We start from the raw sequence: 14,948 nt of genomic DNA, 5'->3' as shown, positions 1-14,948 counted from the left end.
AATACTGATCAAAGAAGCATGCCACATTCGCAGACTTATGTTTCTGCTCAATCTATATATATATATATATATATATATAATAGATTTTAAATGAATTATTTATAATTATACAACTATTAATTGTTTGTTTTAAACCACAAAAAAATTAAAATTTATTTCTAAAAACTTAGTAACGAATAAACAACATCAGTAATATCAGTTGTGTTAGGCCTTAATTTACGCGGCATAATTGAAATTTCTAAATTCAAACTTTAAACTATAGAACTTCAGAAACGTTAATTTTATGAAATAAATTTATATATTTAAAAATTACGTAAAAATATGTTATAACTTACAATAACTATCAACTTAAAATATTTTTAAAACATATAAAAAATATTTTAATCAAAATTGTTACTATCACATACTACTTGCATTCACTTTTAATTGTCATAGTTTCCTTTTAGAGTCAACCTATAAAATTTTTGACTGACATTTTATTTCCTTTTTAGAGTCAATCTATAAAAACTTTGACTAACATTTTATGATGTATTTTTTAATCATATTGATATGCAAAAAATTGTAATTTATACTCCATCTATCCATTTTTAATTGTTGCGCTTTTCGAAAATTAATTTGACTAATTTTCAAAGTGAAACTAGATTACATTAATTCGATCTTTTAAACAAAAAATTAGATATTCGAAAACTATACGAAAAATACTATAAATTGTATTTTTTTGCATATCAATATGATTAAAATAAATACATCCAAAAATTTTGGTGAAAATTCTTATCGTTTGATTCTAAGAAAATAAATTATGACAATTAACAATGGATGGAGGGAATAGTATTTTTCGTATAGATTTTCGAAAATGGACGGAGAAAGTAATAAAAAAAGGAAAAATTACTTAAATACACAACACTTCTTTACCTATTCTCAATATTTCCCTACTCTTTTACTAAAATACAAAAATTCCTTATTTTCCCCAATTCAACTTAACCGAATATTTTATTAGTTTAAGTATCCGCCCATTAATTAAGTATCCGTGTTGCTAACAACTTAATAATTTAAGTATCCGCCCGTTATTAATTAAAGTTATTCACGCTGCTATATTATGCATCCGCCCGTTAATTAAGTATCCATGTTGCTAACAACTTAATAATTTAAGTATCCCGCCCGTTATTAATTAAAGTATCTGCGCTGCTATATTAAGTATCCACGCTGCTATATTATGTATTCGAAAAACAATAAAAAAAAAGAGATTTTTGGTAATTAATGAAAAAGTAGAAAAATGAAGTAATTTCTTTTTTTATACTATGTCATTTGCCTAATTTTTACAATAAAAAATTTAAACCCACTCACTAATAATTCCAAAATCAAACCCGTGAAGCCTTCCACACTCACTAAACACCATTATCATATTTGTAATTACACGTCCTTAATAACTCTCCGCCTTCAAAATCTATTCTTCATAATTATTCAACCTCACACATTTTGTATTCTCTTCATTTTCATGGCGTCCTTATACTCTCTAATAGTACCACTCCAGCTCTCCTTCCTTGGTTTCCTCTTCTTATTCTCTACCGCCGTCGCCGGTAACCACTACAGCCATTCACCTATTTCGAAGCCGAAAACTCATAATTCCTTCGCATCATCATCATCCATTCCAGTTGAGATTCAAGAAGCTTGCAAGGCCTCACGTGACCCTCCAACATGCCAGGCTGTATTGGTATTGGTCCAGCCAAAACACTTGACGATACCCCAAATCATTCAATCAGCCTTGGAGGTCTCTTCCCAGAACCTTAACCAGGCTCAGTCAATGGTGAAGAATTTCCTCGATGCTTCCACAGGGAATCTAAACCGTACAAACGCAGCAAAAGTTTGTATTGAGGTGCTCTGCTTTTCTGACTATAGATTGAATCTCACGGCTGAGGCCTTGCCACGTGGCGCAATCAAAGATGCTCGTGCCTGGATGAGCGCTGCCATGGTATACCAGTACGACTGCTGGTCTGCTTTGAAGTACGTAAATGAAACATATCAGGTGAATGAAACGATGGCGTTTCTCAATTCCTTGATCGGATATAGCAGTAATGCACTGGGGATGATGGTGAATTACGACAATTTGGGGAAAGAAACTGGGTCTTGGAGCCCGCCCAAGACGGAAAGAGACGGGTTCTGGGAATTAGGTGCTGGTGGGTCTACTGGGCAGGAATTCAACGGTGGGGTACCTAGAGGACTGAAACCAGATGTGACAGTGTGCAAGGCTGCCGCTGGTGGTTGTGATTATGAGACGGTACAGGAGGCAGTGAATTCAGCGCCGGAAAATGGGGTAGCGAGGCGGTTTGTGATATGGATCAAAGCTGGATTGTATGAGGAGATAGTTCGGGTGCCATTGGAGAAGAGGAATTTGGTCTTTCTGGGTGATGGTATGGGGAAAACTGTCATTACCGGATCCAGGAATGTTGGACAGTTGGGCGTTTCCACTTATGATTCTGCAACTGTTGGTGAGTGAATTACTGCACACTTTATTCTTTCATTTTTGTGTATTTCTCTGTTCTTATGGCTGCTACATTAGTTTGTTAGAGTTCTGATGTTCATATTTCTAACGATAGGAGTTGTTGGTGATGGATTCATGGCCAGTGGTATCACAATCCAAAATACAGCAGGTCCAGATGCTCACCAAGCTGTAGCATTCCGATCCGATAGTGACCGTTCCATCATTGAGAATTGCGAATTTCTTGGCAATCAGGACACCCTGTACGCCCACTCTATGCGCCAATACTACAAGTCATGCCGCATCCAAGGCAATGTAGACTTCATTTTCGGGAACTCAGCTACCGTCTTCCAAGAATGTGACATCCTTGTTGCTCCTCGGCAACTAAATCCAGAGAAGGGAGAGAACAATGCTGTTACAGCTCATGGAAGGATAGACCCAGCGCAATCAACTGGCTTCGTCTTCCAAAACTGTTTAATAAATGGAACTGCAGATTACATGACCTTATACTACAGCAAACCTAAAGTACATAAAAATTTCCTCGGAAGGCCATGGAAGGAGTATTCCAGGACAGTGTTTATACATTGTACATTCGAAGCTCTTGTTAGTACTGACGGATGGATGCCTTGGAGTGGCAATTTTGCTCTGAGTACTCTTTACTATGGAGAACTCGAAAGTACTGGTCCTGGTGCAAATACAACAGGACGGGTGCCATGGAGTAGCCAAATCCCAGCTGAACATGTTGGCTCATACTCTGTACAAAATTTCATTCAGGGCGATCAATGGATTCCTCCATCTTGCTGATGAATAGTACTGTAATCTGAAGTAGTTAGCTAAAAGTCATGTTCATGATCGCGCTGTCTTATGAATTACAAATATATTAACCTCTTGTATCATTGCGGGAAGACTTGTGAAATTTTTAATATGAGATCTTTCCTAAAACTTCAATTTCTTTCGCAGTGTCAATCCTGTTTAGTAGTTATACAAGCTCTTGTTACTGAAGCACTTCATGTAAGAAGTTGATAAAAAGAATCGTAGTTGGGCGAACTATCTTTAAAATTTGTGTGATATTTTTTTGGGTTTTGGGGTGAGTAATAACAGAGTTAAATTTGTTTGCCACAATTCACCGAGCGAAGTGTTTGTTTTAGTCTGTTTAGAGAGAGTTCCCCTTTTCAAAAAATGGCCGTCGATGTGGGCAAGTTGATCAAAGAGCGGGGAGGGAATGTTTATTAACAGTTGTTGTAGTACGACTTTTCATTTCCTGTTCGATCTTTCAATAAGTAGTCAGTTGCGTGCATAGTCAGACTTAACATTGATTGTTGTGGTCGGACTCCATTATGTTTCTGACCACATTCTCCATAGAGCCCTCTTATCTCTTCCTTCTCTGAGCTCTGGTTATGGAAGATGGAACCGAGAAGAAGGTATCAACAACAACTGGTTTTGAGGCCGGACTCCTTAATTGTTATTTCTTGAAGGTTTCATTTGATGAGGTAGAATGAGTTATGGGTCAAGCCTTGTCCACTCTCATTTTTCAATTGTATAATCTGTTAGCCTCATTTTCTTCCTAACTAATACGTGATGGTAATAAAGTGCCATTTCTGGAAAGGTGAAGACTTGGAGGAAATATGTCTGTCATTTTTCTGGTCTTTCGGTATTAATTTGCACGACTATAGTGCATCTGAAATGCGTATGTTCGTGTTTGTCGTGAATTATTTATACTCCCTCCGTATCTGTTTACTTGTCAAATATTTTTTAATTAATTTTTTTTTTACTTGTCATTTTTTGACAAATCAAGCAAGAACAATTTTTTTTCTCCTATTATATCCTCAATTTATTAGCATTGAGTTAATCTCTTCGAAAAATGTAGTGAGTAAATATGTTTTAAGACTATCGATTAATAGAGGTAAAATGATAAACTCGCTATATCAGTTACACTATGTTTGGATCATTGTTATCCATTGTTTTTGTATTGTACTGTATGATAGATATAATATTTGGTTAAACTGCATTGCTTGTTCTCTTTTAATAGCATTTTTATTGTTTGATTTAACTATATCGTATTGTATTGTAATTTATAAATATGTATGTCAAGTTAAAAGGGACGAAAGGAGTATATGTACTCTTCGATTTTTAATTTTATATATGGTGATGGTGATATGAAATTTGAAAAAGAATGAACTATTTTTGGCACATAAAGGAAATAATCTTACAACTTTTAAAATATCAAAAAACTTTTAGCACTTGAGAAAAAAATATACACTAAACTGTGATCTTAAACACAGGATGAAATTTCTCTCGACTTTCTCAAGATGTCTTTAGAAGAAAATTGAAAAGTTATATATAAGTAGTACGTACTTTTTCGACAAACTAAATAGAGTACCATATATTCCTTTTAATGTCTCAAATTATATGATATTTTTTTGAAATTCATATGATAAAAAAAATTGTCTGATATGTTATATCATATATTTTTAATTAAATTGACATGAAAATAATTATAACTTGTAGTATCTTTCGTATAATATTTAAATATTTATATTTTAATGTTACAAATATTAAGTTGATAGAGTAATTAGTTTAACTTTAATAATAAGTCAAAGTAACGATCCAAAAACGAAAGATAGTGTATTACAAAATGGTGTGTGAGGTGTAGGCATTTAGGAAGTTTCATAGGAGTAAGGTTTGTCAATAATGCGTTTTGTAGTTAATGCTTATCCTATGTATCCATCCATACTTCTTTGGCTTTTTGTGTCTGTCGTCATCCAACATCTCAAACTTGGGGAAATACTTTTCTAGGCGTTTAGTTATAAAGTTAATAAAACCACTATTTCAATTTATATTTGAAAAAAGACTAATTGAAAATTCAAACATACGTATATTTGAACTTTTTATAAATTTTGCAAGTAAAAATTATTATTTTATTTAAAATGCTCCTCTAACAAGTTTTTCAATAATTCACTATTATATATAAAACTAGTGAATTGAGCCGCGCTTCGCGCGGTAATAAGTTTTTGAATAATTTATTCATAACATGCGAATGATAAAATTGATCTCTTAACGTACATGAGTAACAAATTGAAAACATAATTTTCCTATGTACATTTTAAAAAACGTATTCAACCCTATTTCCTTTCATGGAAATTTTAATATTTAGTATGTTTATATACTATATTTTAAATTTAAATCTAAAAACGTGGCTACTATATAAACAGAACTTGTCTAACGGTCTCATTTGCATGCTACCATGTTTTCTATCTTTGTATAAAAAAATAGGGCTAACCCATCGGTGACCCCCTAAACTTGGCACAATCTTTCACTTGGACACTTTAACTAGGCTTTGTTCATTTTAAGCACCTCATGTCAAACCTCATTGTGTCATTTTGACACTTTTTATATTTTCAAAACCGCATTTTAAGTGCGTACATCCAGACACCTCTTATGTGGAAAAATAAACGAATTGGTATGTAATGACCTGGAAGGTCATTTTTGAAAATTTTGAATATTCATTTAATTAGAGTAAATTAATTGACGGTTAATTATTAAATAACTAATTTTAGTTAATAATTATGGGTTAAGTTTATAATTCTTTATAATAACATATACCACTTGACCCTCGTAGAAAAATAAATTATTAGGATTGAGAGTTTTTGGTTCATAACTTAAGAAAAGAAATGGAGACTTACCTGCGTATAGCGACAACTGGCGTGGAAACCATCCACTGCACTTCACAATCAGGTAACATTCATAAATTCATTAATTATGCAATTGAAAATGTGTATTAAGGTCAAATGTAGTTATAAGTAGAGCAACTTTCACATATAGCAAACACAAAATTCATATTTGTATGCTATAGCAAAGTTTGCATAATTGCGCTTCATAGCAAACATATATATGTATAATTCGCTATACATATACAAAAAAACAGTTGTATAATCTGCTTTGGTATACATATACAAAAAGATCAATTGTATAAAGTGAGAGAGGCGAGTGAGCGAGCGATATCTGGGAGAATGGCGAGCAAGATCTGGGAGAGTAGCGAGCGAGATCTGGGAAAGGGGAGAGAGGGGAACGAAAATATATGTATATATACAATTTTCACGCATTTTATACATTTGCGTTTTTGTATAAAGTGAGAGAGGCGAGTGAGAGAGCGAGATCTGGGAGAGTGGCAAGCGAGATCTGGGAGAGGGGAACAAAAATATATGTATATATACAATTTTCTCTCGCTTTATACAAACACAAATACATTTTATACAATTTGCGTTTTTTGTATAAAGTGAGAGAGCGAGATTTGGGAGAGGGGACAGAGGAGAACGAAAATATATGTATATATACAATTTTCTCTCGCTTTATACAAACACAAACACACTTTATACACTTCCGTTTGTATAAAAAACGAGAGAGGTGAGGGAGAGAACGAGAGTGGCGAGCGAGATTCACCAGGAGAGAGGTGAAATAACAACAGTTTGCTATGAGGTACAATTAAATCAAACTATATTTATAGCATTTAATTTGAATTAATAGTTTGCTATTATATACAATTTTCCCTTATAAGTATTATTATTATTATTATTATAATGTGTGAGAAAGAGTAAGAAGGGAATCAAATTGCAAACTTGATTAATTATATGTATATTTATAAGTTACAGTGGATTAGAATTGGATTTCGTGCAATCACGTGATCATTACGGCCAAATGCCATTTATGTAATCATAATAACTGTTAGTATTACTTTATATTGGCTTTGAAGAGGAAAAAGGGGATTTGGAATAAGAAAATTGGTATATATCTGTATAAAGTAATTTTGAAATTGAGAAACAATGGTGAGTGGCTAATGATAGAAAAATGGTGAATACTAGGAATAATGATTCAATGGTTACAATTGATTCAGGAGTTAGCGAACCAGTTTTGATATTTTCCAGATTTTTGTTTTTGCATAATTGTCACATTATAAACTATATTTTTGACATATTGAAATAGGTAATTAAATATTAGGGCTATTGTATTTTGTGAATATCCTTACATTTATGATATTGGAGAAGTTGGGACTTAACCCTAAGCTTCAAATTTGGAGAAAATTGAAAGAGTTTGACATGTTAATTGGCATCGAGATTTAAGAACTTGATTATAGATTTGGGATGAGTTTTTGGGTCTAGGTTAGACCTATAGTAGCATGAGTGTTGTTAGTTTTGAAATCTTATTGTGGTTAATTATTTGACTAGATTGCTTTGAGTTGGAAGTTCAACGAAAAGGGAAGGCTCAAGTCCCTGAGTGATTGTTCGATTATTTGAGGCAAGTGGATTTCTAAACCCTTGTTAAGTGTATGGAATTCATGTATTTCCTTCTAATATGTGTTTAGGGTAATGAGGTTTGGTGATGGGTTGACTTGTCCACATTGATTAATTCTAATGATGAGAAAGGGATAATAAAAGGCAATGTGATCAATTGTTTGTGTGATGTGTTGAGAATTGTTTGAAAGGCTTGTTGAATCATTGTTGATGTTGTATCATGATTGTGTTGTTGTGAATTGTGCAATGTTATGAAAATGGTCATCTCTTCATTATTTGTGTGAACATGTTATTTGCATTGTTCTGAGACATGGTTGTGACAAGTGTTATGTGCATTGAGAAAGAATAAGAAAATAAAGAGGATACTATATTTCGAGGGACGTATCGTGCGCCGTGATGGATACTATATTTCGAGGGACGTGTCGCGCGCCGCGAAGGATACTATATTTCGAGGGACATATCGCATGCCGCGATGGTTACTATTATCGAGGGTCGTATTGCGCGCCGTAATGGATGCATGGACAGATATGTCTCCCATGGATATCATTAGGTCAGACATGCATCACTATACTTGACATTGCATTTCATTGCATTGCACTTCTTTATTATTGGTGAACTTCATCTTGTGTGTTGCTGATCTTGTGAGTGCCTTTCTATGGAACTTGTGACTGATGAATATTGAGCTTGTTGTTGAAAATATGCAATTGTTAAAGTGTTGTTGTTGAGGATATGAAACTATTGCTGTTGTTGAGGATATGAAATTGTTAGAGTGTTGTGTGAGCTATGTGCTTTGTAAACTGTGAACTGTTATGTTGGGCTGGTACTAAGCAGGTTGTAGTTGTGGAGGTGGTAATTGATGAACTTGTTGTTGAGAATATATAATTGTTAGAATGTTGTTGTTGAGATATGTGCTTGTAAATTCTGAACTGTTAGGTTGGGCTGGTTTTATACATATTGTAGTTGTGAAGGTTCGGTTGGGGTGTAAGGAGTACTTGTATTATATCCCCTTAGCTCGTGCTTAGAGGTTTACTTGTTGAGTACCGTGTGGTTTGATACTCACCCCTTGCTTCTACAAATTTTTGTAAGTTACGAGCATGGATTTTTGTGGTACTTGTTATTCTCTTCTTTTTCGAGGCTTCTGGGAGATTTGTGAGGTAGTTATTTGTCTTCTCAGCGATCCTTCTTACTCCTGTTTATGATCTTGTTCTACTCTAGAAACAATGTCATATGAGACTTGTATTTTTCTTTTGATTCAATTGTAATACTTTAGAGGCTTGTACACGTGACAATCAGATTTTGGGGGTATATTTGAGTTTATTATAAAAATTTCGGCATTTTATTGTAATGGTTGAGTTTTAGGTTGACTTATCTTGGTGGGTTAAGACGAGTGCCATCATGTCCATTTTTGGGTCGTGACATGGTATGTGACACGTGGAAATTTTATTTTATTTTTAAAAATCTCAATTTTACTTTCTTTTTTTCTTTCTTCCAGATCCCAAACCTCATGCCCCCACCTCTTTTCTTCTTCTTTTTGCGCCTCCTTCCCCTTCATCTATTCTTCTCCATCAAAAAGGCAAGAACATAGGTTAGTTTACAAAGTAAAATACGTTTTGGAGAATAAGGGAAATCATACCAAATCGAAAAGTTTTTATATGACATTTAAAAGAAGATGATTTCTTATGCTACTACGATTGGGATTTACAATGAAGGATATGTAAAATAAATTTCTTTTTTTTTCATTGGAGGTTGTTCTTTATTTCTTTTCTATTCCTTGAAATCAATTTAATTTTCAATGGAGAAGGTAAGAATGTAAATCAGTTTTTCCATTTGAAAGAAGTTGATTTCTTTTTTTGTTCCCTTGAAATCGATTTTGTTTTTGAATATGAATCAAGATGCAAATTCGATTTTCAAAGAAGTTGGAAGAATCAAAGAGTGTAACCTAGTAAAATATTGTAGAATTTTTTAAAAAGTTGTGTGGTGATGGAGGATGGTAGAAGGTGGAGAAGATGGAAGGGAGAAAGCAAGGAAGAAGAAGGAGAAGAAAATATTTACAAAAAAATTCAAAATATTTACAAAAAAAGTCTCTGACGTGCTCAAAATTTGTGTAGCACACGTACTATGCTTAGTCAGCAAAAAGTATCAAAATGACACAACGAAACGCGACATGAAGTGTTTAAAATGAAAATCCTTCAGTTGAGGTGTCTAAGTGAAAGATTGTGCCAAGTTTAGGGGGCCACCGATGGGTTAGCCCAAAAAAATATATTTACTTTGTTCTTTTTTTTTTCTCTTCCTTTCCATGACTTCTTTCCTACTCACCACTCTTCTTTAATCTTTACATTTTCATTCACCTTCATTTATAAAATTGAAAAGAAATAGAAAAAGAATAATATTATAAATCAAATCTATCTTTCCTTTTTCTTTCTTTTTCTCTTCAAATTCGTTATCTCTAGTCACCTATTAATTTTATCTAACTGTCTTATTTTTTTCTTATGATAATATTTATTATTGTGCCTTGTAAATTATATATGAAAGATATTGAAATAACTCTCCCAAGCAAAGCATACTATGTAGTAATATGAAGAATCATAAATATTTGTATAATTGTATAACACAATATTTATTCAATTTAATTAGAAAATATGAAAATTGTTTAATCAGTTAGGAGTTGGGGTTTAGGACTTGGGAGCAATAATCTTAACCGGAGAACAAATAACTAAGAATATTGCGGAAGAACCAACATAATAATATAAATTATTCTAATATTTTTTTCTTTTTTATCACAAATGTGTGTGTAAGCAAATTCTTCTTCATGTTAGTAGTTGTTTCTATGTTTTTCAATTTTTATATAATCTCTTATTATTGGTCTTTTTAATTGCTCGTACAAATAAATTCAACCAAATCAAAATAATATGAATCTCACAAGATAATTTTGATTAAACAAAGTTTTAAACAAATAAAATAGTGAATATGTCAAGTGAAGATCTACAATCTTTCTTTCTCTTCATTGTCTTCCTACTTATCTAACATAAAATAATTGAAACAAATTAAATAATGACTTGGTATCTATTGTTGATGAGAGGTGACATTTATCTCATGATATTAATTAAAATGCACGCGCAAGCTGATCTAAAGGTCACACCATTATAAAAAAAATTAAAAACAAAATATATGAAAATTAGACTTTTAGACATAAGCTTACAACTGCAAAACTGAAGTACGACATGCTATATATTTGAATGAAGAATTTGAGAAAACCCAAGAAATATGGGAGAAGATTAAATGCATGAATACTAATATGTATTAACTGTTAATTAAACTTAAATGAGATTAAATAATTGTTGATCATCTACAAACACGAAAGAAATGAAAAACGGATTAAGAAAATAAAAAAGTCTCATAAATATGTATTAGTTATTCAATTCCATTAGAAATAAAAAAATTGTTACATAGAGAATAATGGAACAAAAGAAGTCAAAAGAAAGAAAAGGAAAAAAAAAGAGATCCTCAGCTAAAGAATATACGTATTTGTTATTTTATTGTACAATAAGTAGTCATTAAATTGCCAAATTAATGATAATCACTCTTGGATTTTTCTAAACTAAAAAAGAGAGGAATTCTTAAAAGAAAGTAATTAAGAATAACTTTAGATTTTCTAATAATAAATTATATAAATAGAAAAATTAAGAAAAATATCAAATATATATAACTATTTCATTATATATACACACATATACAAAATTTAAATATTATGCTTGATCTTTATATGCATAAACATAATTAAATATATTTAGAAAATGTAGGAAAACAAACATAATCATCATAGATTGTTGTCGTATGAGATACTGAGTCACAACGACAAATTACACAATACTTTTCTCCATATTAGCGTCATCGGCAAATTCCTACATCAGATCCAATTCGGTTATTAATAGAATTTCCATCATAAAATACATGAAATAAATTTTTGTCCAAGAATAAAATTTTATTGAAATTGTTCATATCCAATTTATTCTTTGGAATCATATCACAACCTAAAAATGATGATTTGACATGATATTCTCTAAATACTAAATTATTTTGAATATATTAATCATTTTTCAAGTTTTTGATTGCTTGAAAAGGACAACAAAATACATGATACATGCAATTTCATTCTGATGTAAATAAAAAATATATTTTCTTCTTCCTTATAACTTCATTCATTCGATTCTTTTTTGCCATCTTTTCTCCCTTTCCCCTTTGTTCTCTACTCAATGTCTCCTCTATATTACTATTCTTGTTTCGGTAAATCGTCTCCCTTTCTTCTAAGTTCTAAGCATATTTGTATCCAATTCCGTATTTTCAATCTAATATTTTTGCTATTTGATTTTTGTCGAAATTATTTTTTTATATTTTTCAAGACCTCATCAGTTGCACTTAATTATAAACTATTGTAAAATTGAGATTCAGAATATTTTACAAGGTCGAGAATGTCATAGATATACTATAAGTTAAGCATGGAAAAATATGAAGATCTAAACAAAGTTTATCCATTAGACCAAAGAAAAATGACGATACTTTAAAAAAGATTATTACATCTCAATTAATAATGAATAACGTAAAGTCGTAAACTATAATTTAAAAAATAAAATGAACCTTTAAATTGTTCATAGGCTTTGGCTACTATGTGATAATATTTTTTAATAAAAAATTGAAGTATAAGAAAAGGGGGAAAAGAATGTGATAGAAGAATAAATTTGACATACCAAAGAAAGTATATTGCTGTGTTAATAGCACCTCAGATCAAAGTTCAAACTTGACAAATTGAGAAGAAGCTGCAATCCCATTTCATGGCTTAGTAGTAGGAAATAAAGATGAGTTTCTCCTCTTATATATATTTGCTGGACAATAAAATTGATGCCACTTTTAAACTTCCTAATGAATCTGTTATTCTCCATTAAAGAGATTGAACGTACGTGTAATACATTTTTATGATAAGAACATCTTAGGTTAATGCTACAACGTGGGCTGACTCAATATAATTACATGAGATTTATTGTCCAAATATTTAAGGCTTTTGTTAATCAATTTTTATATAGAAAAAGAAAGAAAAAAAATCCAAAAAAAAAAAAATGTGAATGGAGGCCATAGAGAGGTGCTACATCATCTCCTCTATGTTTCTCCTTTATATATATATATATATATATATATATATATATATATTGAATTTATCCGCGCCATAACACATATTAGCAAATATTTGATGAAGAAAAAACTATAAATAAGATCAATTACCTCCAGCTCCAGATTTGTTAGCAAACATCTTTGACCACATATCATTGATTCACTAGTATAACGATTAAGTGAATTTTTCATTGAATAACCCAACTCAATTCCCAGTACATCGAACTCTGGTAAAGGTAATTGCATAATAATTAGATATTGCTGACAAATAATCACGTACCAAAATAAATTAATTCACAAGTAACGCAGTATGTTGATTGAAACTAATCTAAGTCGTGAAAAAATAACAAAAAAAAAATTGCATTTCAAAAATATTATGAATACTAATACTTCCTCCGTCCACTTTTAATTGACATAATTTTCTTCTTTGGCGTCAAATTATAAGAACTTTGACTAACATTTTACGATGTATTTTTTTATCATATTGATATGTAAAAAAATTGCAATTTATAGCACTTTTCATATAGTTTTTGAATATCTAAATTTTTTTAAAAAAATTAAATTAATGTAATCTAATTTAGCTTTAAAAACTAATCAAATTGACTTTCGAAAAACTCAATATATATATCTAATAAAAGAGGAGTACTAATTAAGTGAAAGAAGTGAGAAAAATGAAGAGGTGTAAGTTACGAATAATAATATTACATAGGAGTAAAAATATTACTCGTATGTAATTCATTATTTCTCCGATGCTTTACTTTTCCGGTTAGGCAAAGATGAAACACGTAACTTCAACTTGTTTCATAGAAGAAATAGGAGTGCACAAAATATCAATGTTATGTCAGTGCCTTGATACGACTGGGACCGCCTAGCTTAAGGCTATTACACATCCAACACCTTAGGGAATTAGTTTGATCATCAATTGAGTGACTATATATGAAACAAGATCAACACATTGTAAGTAATCAACGTCATCATTTCTATTGCAAAAAAAAAAAGAGAGTATGTATTACAAAATAAGCAACATTAATGGCTACATTTTGTTGCTGCATCACGAATTTCATGAAAAAGAAGATGAGTTTTGATCACAATTTTAGACGTAGCAAGACAAAATGTTGAAACTCCGTTCGATGATCTATACAGATTTCGTTAAATGGAGGATTTTTCTGCAATTCAGCAGATAAAATTGTATTGTCAAATAAATAATGGGTTAATAGTACTGTTCTCTATAAATCATGAACATGAAGGAATCCATCGATCGCCTTGAATGAAATTCTGAAGAGAGTATGAATACAGATGTTGAGCTGGAATTTGGCTACTCCACAGCACTCGTTCTTTTGCATTAGCTCCAGCTCCAGTATTTCCGAATTCTCCATAGTAAAGTGTATTCAAAGCAAACTCACCACTCCAAGGCATCCATCCATCAGGATTAATAAGATCCCCAAATTGACATTGTATATAAACTGTCCTCGAATATTCCTTCCACGGCCTTCCAAGGTAAGTTTTGTGTACACTAGGATTACTGTTATACAACTGCATATATTCTGGAGTTCCATTGATGGAACAATTGTGGAAGACGAAACCGGTTGATTGACCTGGCTCTATTCTACCGTGAGCAGTGACAGCATTGGTTTCACCATTCTCTGGATTTACTATTCGAGGGGAAACTAACATCTCACAGTCCTGGAAGAAGGCAGCCGCGTTTCCAAAGATGAAGTCTACATTACCTTGTATTCGACATGACTTGTAATATTGGCGCAAAGAATTGACATAAAGTGTGTCTTGGTTACCCAGAAATTCACAATTTTCTATCACAGAACGATCACTGCTGGATCGAAAAGCTACTGCTTGTTGAGCACCAGCACCTGCTGTGTTTTGGATCGTTACATCCCTGGCCATGAATCCATCACCAAGTACTCCTGTTTTTTAAAACAATACAATAAAACATGATCAAAACGCCTAAAAACTATCAAGTGTAGCTCTAAAGCAGATGTACACCTTAGTCCTTAGAATATTTTTTT

At 31.9% G+C, this 14,948-nt stretch overlaps 2 protein-coding genes across 3 annotated transcripts in view; one reads left to right on the top strand and one right to left on the bottom strand.

The window, feature by feature from the left end:
* Positions 1-1,472: 1,472 nt before the first annotated feature.
* On the top strand, positions 1,473-3,428 carry LOC125860796 (probable pectinesterase/pectinesterase inhibitor 51). Its single transcript, XM_049540816.1, has 2 exons — positions 1,473-2,486; positions 2,595-3,428. Exons 1-2 carry the CDS (start codon positions 1,496-1,498, stop codon positions 3,278-3,280), a joined length of 1,677 nt encoding a protein of 558 aa, XP_049396773.1. The 5' UTR covers positions 1,473-1,495; the 3' UTR covers positions 3,281-3,428.
* A 10,672-nt stretch (positions 3,429-14,100) lies between these two features.
* The window catches only part of LOC125859444 (probable pectinesterase/pectinesterase inhibitor 51), a 578,280-nt gene continuing 577,432 nt past the window's right edge, over positions 14,101-14,948 (bottom strand). For both annotated transcript variants that reach the window (XM_049539199.1, XM_049539198.1), the window contains exon 4: positions 14,101-14,846. In XM_049539199.1, coding sequence (XP_049395156.1) covers positions 14,161-14,846 — 686 coding nt within the window. In that variant the 3' untranslated portion in view covers positions 14,101-14,160. The remainder of the gene's footprint in view (positions 14,847-14,948) is intronic.

Source organism: Solanum stenotomum, chromosome 3, assembly GCF_019186545.1.
Source record: "Solanum stenotomum isolate F172 chromosome 3, ASM1918654v1, whole genome shotgun sequence".
Lineage (NCBI taxonomy): Eukaryota > Viridiplantae > Streptophyta > Magnoliopsida > Solanales > Solanaceae > Solanum > Solanum stenotomum.
This window is presented reverse-complemented; position numbering and strand designations above follow the sequence as displayed.

Bases quoted from the DNA above. Each gene is read 5' to 3' on its own strand.
- LOC125860796 (XM_049540816.1), top strand. From the start codon at position 1,496: ATGGCGTCCTTATACTCTCTAATAGTACCACTCCAGCTCTCCTTCCTT. The intron at 2,487-2,594 runs GTGAGTGAATTA...TTCTAACGATAG, and splicing joins TTATGATTCTGCAACTGTTG to GAGTTGTTGGTGATGGATTC.